The 11,908-nt window shown below is 40.3% G+C and overlaps 2 protein-coding genes across 3 annotated transcripts; both read right to left on the reverse strand.

Annotated features, from left to right (window-relative positions):
* Positions 1–392: 392 nt before the first annotated feature.
* Positions 393–1,893, reverse strand: LOC114252186 (uncharacterized). Of its 2 annotated transcripts, none has more exons than XM_028186691.2 (2): positions 1,760–1,893; positions 393–1,193 (listed from the first exon to the last, which is right to left on the reverse strand). In XM_028186691.2, the coding sequence occupies exons 1-2, from the start codon at positions 1,827–1,829 to the stop codon at positions 526–528; spliced, it is 738 nt and encodes a 245-aa protein (XP_028042492.2). In that variant the 5' UTR covers positions 1,830–1,893; the 3' UTR covers positions 393–525. The 2 variants fall into 2 exon arrangements, with proteins under 2 accessions (XP_028042492.2, XP_089591488.1); XM_089735362.1 differs by lacking the exon at positions 1,760–1,893 and adding an exon at positions 1,305–1,416.
* An 8,857-nt stretch (positions 1,894–10,750) lies between these two features.
* Positions 10,751–11,669, reverse strand: LOC149500872 (uncharacterized). Its single transcript, XM_089735369.1, has 2 exons — positions 11,659–11,669; positions 10,751–11,441 (listed from the first exon to the last, which is right to left on the reverse strand). Exon 2 carries the CDS (start codon positions 11,434–11,436, stop codon positions 10,879–10,881), a length of 558 nt encoding a protein of 185 aa, XP_089591495.1. The 5' UTR covers positions 11,437–11,441; positions 11,659–11,669; the 3' UTR covers positions 10,751–10,878.
* Between the last annotated feature and the right edge of the window lie 239 nt (positions 11,670–11,908).

Here is an 11,908-nt window from a genome sequence, read left to right on the forward strand (position 1 = left end):
AGCCTATGTTCATCAGGGACAATGTCTGCTTCTAATGGAAAAAGAATTTTTCAAATCGGTCCAGTAGTTTCGGAGCCTATTCGAAACAAACAAACAAATCTTTCCTCTTTATAATATTAGTATAGATGTCTCTTCGTTCTATATTTAACTCAAAGTATTTTTTCGTAAATTTAACTAAAATATTTTCCAAGTTTGAGTACGATGTCTCTTTTTCGTTTATTCCGAACAATACAAAGTTTCTTTGTATTGCTTGTTTTTCCAAGAAATAAATACATTTCTCTTGATTTTCTACTTTTACACACTATACATACACATATACTTTAATGGTGTAAATCCGTATGGCACTAAAGTTTTGTTTTTGAAAAGAAGGATTAATTAGTAAACGATACTCATAAATATATTGATATTTATTTAACACATTTAATGATTAATAACAATTATTAATGACACTTGTAAATCTTGTAAATTACATTTCCATGTAAAATCTACATGTGGAAGATGTCATTCGGTTATTTTTTTTATATTTTAGAAATGATTAGCAACGATAACTGGTTCCACTCCGACTGGCTCGACGGGACTGATGATGACAGGCTTAGGGGCAACAACGGCGGGGTCAGCCACGACCACGGGGGACACGATGGACACGTCACCGACGAGCACTGGGCTAGGGGCCACAATGGCGGGGTCAGCCACGACCACGGGGGACACGATGGACACGTCACCGACGAGCACTGGGCTAGGGGCCACAATGGCAGGGTCAGCCACGACCACGGGGGACACCAGGGACACGTCACCAACGAGCACTGGGCTAGGGGCCACAATGGCGGGGTCAGCCACGATCACAGGGGCTACACTAGGTCCCTCGGCAACAATTACCGGGCTAGGTACTATGATGGCAGGATCAGCAATGATCACGGGAGAAACAGCAGGCTTTTCTTCAACATTTGATTGTTCAGGTACGACGCTTTCAACGGGGGTAGCGCTGGCAGCATCGTTGATGTTAATAAGAATGTGGACGAGAGGGGTAAGTTGACCAGGAACGAGGGGTCCGACGTGGACTGGGGATGGGACGATGGGAGCTTCGACTAGGGCAGGACCGACATCTGGGCTCTCATAGTGTCCACGTTTGGCCGGCACGGCGGCAGCTACGGCGAACACAGCGGCTACGGTGATCAGGAATTTCATATTTGTTTCTAAAAAATAAAAAATGAACTTGTTAATGAATAAGAATTCACGTTCGGCGAAGAGCTCGACGAGCGAACTAGCCCGTAGATAATAATAACCCACTGAGTTTCTCGTCGAACCTTCAAAGTAGATCGCGATTTCTATCGGGTGGTAGATTCTGCGAAGCATGATTTTTGCTAGAGCCAGTGCTAGCACTTTTTTCAAGTCGAGCCCCATGAGATTACCCACGACAACGTAGCTGGAATAGCTCCTCAGGCTACCAGAGAATAGGTAGGGGATTAAACGAATAATCTCACATACATTTTTCGGCCCTCGCTGTAAATTACTGTATAAAATTAAAACGCTCTATTTAAGGAAAATATTCGGAAGAAAAATAATTTCGAAGGCACTTGTAATCATTTTATCCACGCCCGCACATATGGTACCGCAATCCTGATTGTCCTCAAGAGTACAACAGAGGTTGAACAGTACTTACCATTTGGAACCCATAGCAACAATAATAAATAAATAAGTTGTATTAAAAAAAAAAAACATTTAAAACAATTTCACAAATTTATAAAATTATTTTCCATACCTGTTTGTTTAGTAGAACAAAGTGAATCATTCCGGCTAGGTATCCCCATTTTATAGGAATGTATTATCATACAAAGACACTAAAATACGCATCGATAAGCTCTTTTGTGTGATGTAATCTCCGCACGGCTAAAAAGGATTATTGTCCGCTGCTGGGGTATAATTGCAATGAGGGCAATAAATGGTTTGGGTAAAGATAAAACGTGTTTCACAAAACGTGACAATATTGAAGACTTATATTGGTGAATTTAATTAAAAACTTCTTGGAATAACTATTTTTTACGTATTAATTTTGTACATCATCTTATTCTAACGCAATATATCTTTAAATGTATTTTATTGGTACGTGCATTGGTATTTGTCCCTGAACTCATTCTAAGTAATTTGACTGATTTTGCAAATTTTTGTTTTTTGCATGCATGGTTAGGATTACAATTGAACCCGGCAGGCAACGCTACCTCAAATAAATAAAAACAATATAAGTTGGTCTAGGAATGGGTGGCCTTTTCACTAAAAACCTCTTCGCAAATATCTACGTGAATGAGTTATTTGTTAAAGGAGGACGGTTATTTTCAATAATCCAATTAAATACTTTCTGTCAGGAAACTCATCTCCGCTACCGTATCTGTGTCTACATTATCAGATTTTGCTAATCTGATTTTAGGAATAATTTACAATGACTATAGAAGTAGTTTTAAGGACAAGATACGTGATCAAGGATTTTGAATTCAGCGCTGAAGAGATTGCCTTTCATCTAAACTTCAGATTGAAGAGTTACAGCGTAATCGTGATAAAGCCACACGCACAACAATAGTTTTCTCGAAGTTTTTGCAGACCCTGTAGATTGAATCTGGATAATACAGTCCAGTAATCGTTTATCCTTGCAGCATGTATTAATAAAGTTATTTCTTGACTATCCAAGAACACTAAGTCCATGCCAGGCGCTAAGTCTAGGACGGAGAGAGTGGTAAGTCCATGCCATGACGGAACGGAAACAGTGGTCGTATCCACTTCATTCAAGACGTGATTTGCCTTGTAATCTCGAGATCTAAATGCTGGAGAAAATAAGCCGCTTCGAATTCGTCGTAACAATTTGAGGACGAACATTGAAATTCTGAAGCGTATCTCATAAATATACAAGTTGTGAATAACATCATCCGGATTATGATTCAGCCGTTTGTTTTCAAGTAAAAAACCTGCAGAGTCTTGATTTTGCGTTCATATTCTTCTGAGTCAGCATCTTCATTTCTGAAAGTCTTTTTTTTTATTGCTTTAATGGGTGGACGAGCTCACGGCCCACCTGGTGTTAAGTGGTTACTGGAGCCCACAGACATCTACAACGTAAATGCGCATGCGTCCGGTGCAACACGAATGCACCGGACGTCCTATCATTTAGACCACGACGACTTCTAAATGTCTTCATGTCTAATTTGATGACTGTTTCCCATAATCCGTTGCACAATTCCTTTCCACGTGTCTCTGTCTTCAGCAGTCCTGAGTGCTTTAGGCATAGGCATGCTGGTAAGTGATCTTATCAATATTTACCAACGGGCAGGTGATCGACTACGTAGTCTTTTCCCGTCAATATGACCTACTATCATCAGCTTTTCGGGGTTCTCAGGGTTTCTGGGAGCAATGTGTCCATATTAGTAGACAACAGATTGTAGACAGCCTAGTTGTTATGTGGAGCTCTTTGAGGATGGATAAATTTGTTTAACGAGCGGTCCATGGACTGCGTAACATATGTATGTATGTAGGTAAGAATCTACTTTGCATTAGGGAACTACAATATCACAACTATACCACGGCGATATAAAAATAACAGCCCATAATAAAGCTCATTGATAAAAGAATGATAATCGGTACAATCTTGTACCCTTTTATGCTTAGATCTCTTCATTCGATGCTTCACATACACTTACAGTTTTCGTGGTGACATGAAGCTGATATTTAAAAGTCTAATTCTAGATAATTTGAATACTAAACGTGATATCATTTATCTCAAGGCTATGAAAGTAAACTGATCATTCAGTAAAGTTTAGAAAAGGAAAATTGCAATCAGCCTACGGTAAAATAGTGCGAAAAATCCCTCTCCATAGAGAATGCTTCAAATCAACGTAATAAAAATTAAGTAGTCGTAATTTCGCTTATCGCAGGTTGATCTTCTTGTGGGGTAGATAACAAGTAGGGTTATTATCCAATTACTTTCACGTAATCATACTAATTGAAAGATAATTCTTCTATTTATGGATGACTAGCTGACCCGGCAGACTTCGTAGTGCCTAAACCTTTGTATAAAATAAACTTAAAACAAACAAAAGGAATCCGTCCGACGGGGGACACATCAAAGGAAAAACAAAATTGTTATTTTTATTTAATTCCGAGCATTTTCATATGTATCTACCTTTTAAACCTTCTCTGGACTTTCACAAATAATTCAAGACCAAAATTAGCCAAATCGGTTCAGCCGTTCTGGAGTTTTAGCGAGACTAACGAACAGCAATTCATTTTTATACCTAGTCTGGCCATAAATACGGTTACAAAGGAAAACAAAAAAAATTCTATGGCAAATAACATTTATTACTTTTACATGTGTGTTACGTACCCTAGTTACATTCATTTTGCTAATTCGCGATTTCGCAATTAGCAACCAGTGGCGTACGTGACTACAAATTGTCGACGCAGCAACTAGGTAAGGCAGAAGCTAGGTAAACGTCACATCACGCGCGCTCTGCTCGATTGTGGAAGCGAGCGATGTTTCATCACAAAGCGATTATGCGATTTACTTAGTATTCCTACCATACAGTCCACTACTCACATTAAAGGTGTCGGAAATTCTATAACTCACAGTGCGCAATCATGTGAAGTTGAAATAAAAGCGATAGCTGGCACTTTTATTACACGCTTACAATGTTTCGTGCTGCCCGAGATAACTTCTTCGTTGCCACCCGTTTCTATACAAAGCGAACTTTTACGATTACCTAACAACATTCAGCTAGCCGATGCGCACTTTAATGAAAGTCAACAAATAGATATTTTAATCGGTGCGGACATGTTTTGGGACTTGTTAAGTGAAGGAAGGATGCGCTTGCAAAATGGACCTTTCCTTCAAAATACAAAGTTAGGGTGGATTATTTCGGGACTTGTGCACTCTAATAATTCAAAATGCGACAATTTAATTCATTGCAATTTTACACAAGCTATCGACAATCAATTAAGAATGTTTTGGGAACTTGAGGAGCTACCAAAGGCTAATTTATTAAGCGATGATGAGATTGCATGCGAAGAGCATTTCATCAAAAATACGATGCGAACAGCTGATGGTAGATTTTGCGTCAAAGTACCTCTCAAACGTTCTCCAGACATTTTAGGTGATACATACACGATAGCTAAACAACAATTTTTATCACTTGAAAAACGATTACAGCGCAACCCTTTATTTAAAAAAATGTACACGGATTTCATGAACGAGTATTGCAGTCTAGGGCACATGACTCGTGTAGACTTATACGGTACACCACATTATATCATGCCTCATCACGGCGTTCTTCGTAATCACAGCACCTCAACTGTTCAATGGATCATAAATAATGATTTTTATGTTGATGACATGATCACAGGGTCCGATTCCATAGAACATATTTTACGTTTGTGTCACGAAACAAAGAAAGTCCTAGAATCTGGTTGTTTTCCACTGCGCAAGTGGACATTCAACTTTAATGCGAATGACTGCAACTTAAATAATATTAACATAAATCAAAATAACATGGATCTATCATTGGGTGAAAACGTTAACTGTCGTACACTAGGCCTAGGTTGGAATAATTTCACCGATGTACTGTACTATCATACTCAGTTCAAAAAGAATAATAAACAAATTACTAAGCATTTTATACTTTCTGGTGTCTCTCAAATATTTGATCCACTTGGTCTACTTAGTCCTTTTATAATGATGGGGAAAATATTATTACAAAAATTGTGGTTACACAAACTAGACTGGGATGAACCCGTTCCCAGCGACATATTAACGTCTTGGAACCAATTCGAAAAATCGCTTTCGATTCTGAACACTTTACGAGTGCCGCGACTCGTTATTGGCTCCAACCCTAGCTACTTAGAACTACACATATTTAGCGATGCCTCGCAGTTGGGCTACGGCGCTTGCGCATACATTCGAACTATACATACAGACTTTACGATTAGTGTTGAACTTTTGTGTTCAAAGGGTAAAGTAGCACCTATCAAACCAGTCAGTATTCCCTGATTGGAACTATGTGGGGCTTTATTGAGTGCTAAATTATATAATAAAATTGCACAATCACTGCGTTGTACTTTTCATCAGGTATATTTTTGGACAGACTCCACAATTGTCCTAGGGTGGCTTCGTATGACACCAAGTTTGTTAAAAACCTTTGTTCAGAATAGGACTGTGGAGATACGCGAGCTCACGAAGGAATACCCGTGGCGCCATGTTTGTAGCAAGGATAACCCAGCGGACCTCGTTTCACGAGGATTAGCGTTAGATTCGCTAAGTATTTCTAAGCTGTGGTGGGAGGGCCCAGAGTTCCTCCGTGATCTCGATCTAACTTACAACAATAATAGCTCTGACATCCCTGTCACAGAACCTGAAGTACTACCTGAAGTTAAAAATACTCGTTCATACGTCATTTCTAATAACAATAAACCATGCGAATGACTCACGGACAGGGCCCGTGAGTGCAAATGAATTTCAAGAATCATTCAATTTTTTAATTCACTTAGTTCAACAAGAATCATTTAGCGATGTTTACGATTTCTTGACTAATAACCAAGCGTTACCTAGTAAACATAAATTGTCAAATTTAAATTTATTTATGGATGAAAATCAAATTATTCGAGTTGGGGGTCGGCTCAATAATTCATTAGAATTCAATTACAATAAAAAATATCCAATTTTAATTTCATGCAAACATCATTTTACCGTCATACTTTTTCGTTGTGAACATAACAAACTTCTACACCCTGCACCACAGTTATTGCTTTACACATTGAGAGAAAATTGGTGGCCACTAGGGGGACGTAACTTAGCCCGGAAGGTATTCCACGACTGTGTGTTGTGTGCACGATTGCGAGGTAAAACGCCACAACCTATCATGGGCGATTTACCTCCCGAACGGTTGCATCCAGGCTATCCGTTCATACACTGTGGTGTAGACTACGCCGGTCCAGTGCTCATATTGAATAGAAAAGGCAAAGGGGCTAAAACTGTCAAAGCTTACATTTGTTTATTTGTATGTTTTACCACTCGCGCTGTGCACTTGGAGCTGGTTAGCGATCTCACTACGGATGCTTACTGTCTAGCATTAAAAAGATTTATCTCTAGGCGTTCAAAACCTTCAATAATTTATTCTGATAATGGAAAATGCTTTGTAGGACTCATGAACGAATTTACAAAATTTTTATCAAACTGTTCAAGAGATATTGTTGATTATGCCACTAGTCAAAATATTACTTTTAAATTTATTCCCCCTTACGCGCCTCATTTTGGTGGATTATGGGAAGCCGGAGTAAAGAGCTGTAAATATCACCTCCGGCGTGGGTTAGGTAATGCGCATTTAACCTTTGAAGAGTTGAGTACGTCACTGGCTCAGATAGAGGCTGTAATGAACTCCCGACCTCTCACCCCTCTTTCCTCACATCCACACGACCTCTCCCCTCTTTGTCCCGCTCATTTTCTAGTTGGTCGTCCGCTGACTGCACCTGTTTGCGCTGATCTGCAAGAGAGACAACTGTCCAGCCTGACCCGGTACCAGCGAGTCGAACAAATACGCCAACATTTTTGGAACCGCTGGTCCAAGGAGTACGTGAGCGAGATGCAGACCAGAACAAAATGGAAGTCCAACCACTCAGACCTGAAACTGAATACGTTAGTGGTAATCAAAGACACTAACTCTCCGCCACTCAAGTGGACTCTTGGCTGAATCACATCGGTCCTACCTGGCCAAGATGGCGTGTCAAGAGTTGCCGAAATCCGCACTGCCACAGGAACCATTAAGAGGGCATTTTCCAAGATATGTCCGCTTCCAGTTGAAGTATGATTAACATTGAAAGCGACCCTGCAGTCTGTCAGCTTCCAAGGCCGGGGGCATGTCTATGCGCACAAAAACTACCAAAAAAAGAAATCGGTCAACGAGCACTACTGCAACCGCACCGACACTTCTCTCGCAGCAACCTTACGCACAACACCTATGTACCTGTTTATTGTGACTGCCGTTATTTCAAATATACTTTGGAACGAAAAATAAAATATTCATTTCGTTTGTACACCACTGCTTGCCTCCTCTTCCTCGCCAACAGGTTATATTCAAATTTTTCAGTATGTTAAAAATTTGAATAGGCGCGTAACCGCAACGATGCAACGCAATAACTGCAACACGGTCTTCTTTAAGCGTCCACTCCATATTTAAAAGTGAGTAAAATTCTAAAAGTATACATTTTTATTTTCATGAACAATTCGAAATTCGAATTCAATAAACTTTTTTGTGGCCAGCATTCTAAAAGAAAAGTTTTTACTGTGTGACAATACTTAAGACCTGACTAGTTATAAGGTACACAATGCATGACGGCACCTTTATCATTAAGATACTACTTTCAGAATGAATATATTGTGATAACTTATTCTTGTGTTTAAGTATTATAGGATAACATTCATATAGGACATATAGGACAACTTCAGTCGTCGAAGTCGTGAAGTCGAAGTTAAGTGTTCAAGTCACTTTCATAATAAATAAACAGCTTTTATCACGTTTATCTCTTTTTTAAATCAATTTTTCAAAATTAAGTTGTTTTGTGATCCATCCTTTATTTTATTCATCTATACTAATATATAAATCTACAGTGGTTTTTACGGATGTTCCGTTATAACTATTGAACCATGCATCCGATTGATTGACTTGAAACTTGGTATCCAAGTAGAAAATACATGTACTTAATGGATATGCTAATATTTATGTGAGTGTTGGACTCCCTAATAATAATGACAATAAATAATAAAGTTAATTTTAAATGCCCAGCGAAGCGGGCGAGTACGGCTAGTAATATAATAAATCTCCTCAATCAATGAGCTCCTTCAGAGAAAACGGCCAACTCGATGATGAGTGGTTACCGTCGACCATGGACGTCAGCAATGCCAGGGGGAGAGCCAAGCCGCTGCTTACCGATAAGAATTTTCCATAAGCCTCATTTGAAGAAGGACATGTCATAGCGCTCGGGAAACACCGCGGAGGGGAGCTCATTCCCCTCCTCAGTGCGTGGCAAAAAAGAAACTGAAACGCAGTGACCCCAGGTAGTATGAATGAATCCTACTCCGACGGCGTGCAGTGCGATGGTAAGAACGAGATGATGGGATCATCTCAAACAATTCCTCAGAGCACTCCCTATGGAACATATGGTACAAAATACAGAGAGAATTGATGTCCCTCCGCAGACCCAGAGGTCCCAAACGATCCGTGAGAATGCGATTATCGACAATCCGAACAGCCCTCTTGTGTACGGACTCAAATGTAAGTAGCTGGTATTTGGGAGCCCCATCCCAGAGGTGGGAGCAGTACTCCTCACGAGGCCGGACTTGTGCTTTATAAGCTGCTAATGCTAAGCAAAAGTCTTTGTCCAGGCGTAAAGTATCGCTTCGCTCTGTTGAAGACTCCCAGCATTTTGGACGCCAACTTGGCTTTGCCCTCCAAATGACTCCGAAATTGGACATCGCTCGAAATGCCGACCCTAATATATCCCGTAGAGTATCCCGATACTCTCGGAAGGTTGTTGGGATCCTTTGAGGGTCCTCCTTCTTCGCAGTGAACGCGCAAACTTGTGTCTTCAACGGGTTGAATTGAACCAAGTTCAATTCACCCCACTTGGAGACTCACCTCAGAGAGATCTCCACTTCGGACACAAGTTTTGATCGTCTCAGCTGCACCACGCTCTGAAAGAGATTCTGATGACCCATATATCGCGCATCCCCCGTGCTATCATCCGCATAGCAATGCATGCCATCAATAGATAGAATGTCATTGATATACACGATGAAAAGCTTGGAGGACAGCACAAAGCCTTATGGAACGGCAGCGCTAATGGTCATGGTATAAGAGCAGCAGCCTTCTACAACTACAGTGATGCTCCGCCCATCCAAATAGCTGGCGATCCACTTGCAGAGTCCCTCGGGGATTGTGTAAAATAATAATTTAGACAGACGTGCCCTATACCAGACTCTGTCGAAGGCCTTCGCGAGATCAAGGCTTACAGCGAGAGCCTCGCTCCTGCTCTCCAAGACTCCAGCCCACTTATGAGTAAAGTATACAAGAAGATCGCCAGCTGAGCGACCATGATGGAAACCGTACTATGGGTCACTGATCAACTGGCGATCCTAAAGATACTACTTCAGGAGTTGCGTATTTATTATTCTTTACACCATTTTCTTACCACAATTTAGAGCTAAAGTCGATAAATCTGTCTACCCTACCTTTCTAATTCCGAGGGCACACGCTATCGACAATTTTTTTTTAAAACTGAGAACATATTGCTCAGTAAAAAAATGTTTGTTCCTAACGTTCAATCCGTAGTCTTCGGTCTATCTCATAGGTGTGTGTAGTGCAGATAGTCACGAAATTTTAAAACATTATCTATAGCCGTTGTAAGCAGAAGATTACTACTACTAAGATTAAGATACTACGATTAAGATGTATTACTAACTACTACTACTGCGCTAGCGCTATGACCCCGAAGTGGGTCGTGGCCTCCGACAACAAACGTTGCCATGCATCCCGGCGCTGCGCAACACCTTGCCAGTATACGGCTCATCTTATTACAACGGCAATAAACTAAGGAGTGCAGCCAAGTCGCTGCACACTGATCAGCTACAACACATTGTCATAGTGATTTTAACTATATTGTTAGTGTGATAAAAATGAACCAATAAACTTAGGTGAACTTAGTAAATGAATAAAAATTCAGAAAATTCTCATCATGCAATTTATTCTAACTATTTTATTGACATACCATAATTTTCATTTAATAAAATAGTTAATATTCCGATTACGAGCGCTCGAGAGCGGTCATGGTGGACATGTCGAAATTGATCGATATTCAGTTGAGGGTCTCAGGAAGAGTGACAGCGGGTGCGGGAATGATGGGAGACGCGACGATCACTGGCTTGGGAACAACGGGAGTAATGTCAGCAACCTGGACGGGCTTGGGGACGGGGCCATCGACAACGATCACGGGTTCAGCAACGATTTCGGCTTCGTCAACGACAATCACGGGCTCAGGGATAATAGCATCGGCACCGGGTCCGGGGACAATAGGGGCAGAGCTAGCCTGGTTGATGTTCAAAATGATTTGCACGAGTGGAGTGCTGTCAGCAACGGGAGCGAGAGGAGGGTTGTTTACGATAGCAGGTCCGACGGAGATAGGTTCGAATTCGTCGACGATGGCAGGCCCAACGGAGATAGGTTCGAACTCGTTGACGATAGCAGGTCCGACGGAAATGGGCTCGAACTCATCTATGATGGCAGGTTCGACAGCGATAGGTACAAAGTCGTCGATGATGGGAGCAGGTCCGGCAACGCCGGGACTCACCAGGCCCTTAGTAGGGCCGGCGACAGCAACGGCCACCACGGCAGCGAAGGACAGGAAGAATTTCATAGTTTCTGTGAACAATATTTATATAATTTAAACACACTACAGCTAATTATTGTCATGTATAAAGTTTTATTGATATTGAAATTCACAAGTATTTTGTATGTATTATATTACTTAATTTAACTAATAAAATTTTTTTTTATTTGTCACCCTGTCACCAATTTAAGTTTTGTCTATATTTTTGCGTATTTAATGGAAAAAAAGGGAATATTAATTATTACTTACCAAGTGGTTTACGATTGACAAATTATACTGTTATACTCACAAAACATAGCATTATATACGAAATATTATCAAAACAACCTTACAAAGATAATCTAAATACGCCAATCTTGACTACCAAATTCATAGTTTGTAACGAACTGTCATAAATTTTTTTAATCCTTTTAATTGCTGTTAATGTTAGATAAACAATAGCATTATTTATACATGTAATGTTTTTTATACCAATAAACTGGAGTATTCTGGACATTTT

The sequence above is a fragment of the Bombyx mandarina genome, chromosome 19, assembly GCF_030267445.1.
Source record: "Bombyx mandarina strain Sakado chromosome 19, ASM3026744v2".
In the NCBI taxonomy this organism is placed as follows: domain Eukaryota; kingdom Metazoa; phylum Arthropoda; class Insecta; order Lepidoptera; family Bombycidae; genus Bombyx; species Bombyx mandarina.

Bases quoted from the DNA above. Each gene is read 5' to 3' on its own strand.
- LOC114252186 (XM_089735362.1), bottom strand. From the start codon at position 1,401: ATGGGGCTCGACTTGAAAAAAGTGCTAGCACTGGCTCTAGCAAAAATC. The intron at 1,194-1,304 runs GTTCGACGAGAA...TTTATTTTTTAG, and splicing joins AATCGCGATCTACTTTGAAG to AAACAAATATGAAATTCCTG.
- LOC149500872 (XM_089735369.1), bottom strand. From the start codon at position 11,436: ATGAAATTCTTCCTGTCCTTCGCTGCCGTGGTGGCCGTTGCTGTCGCC.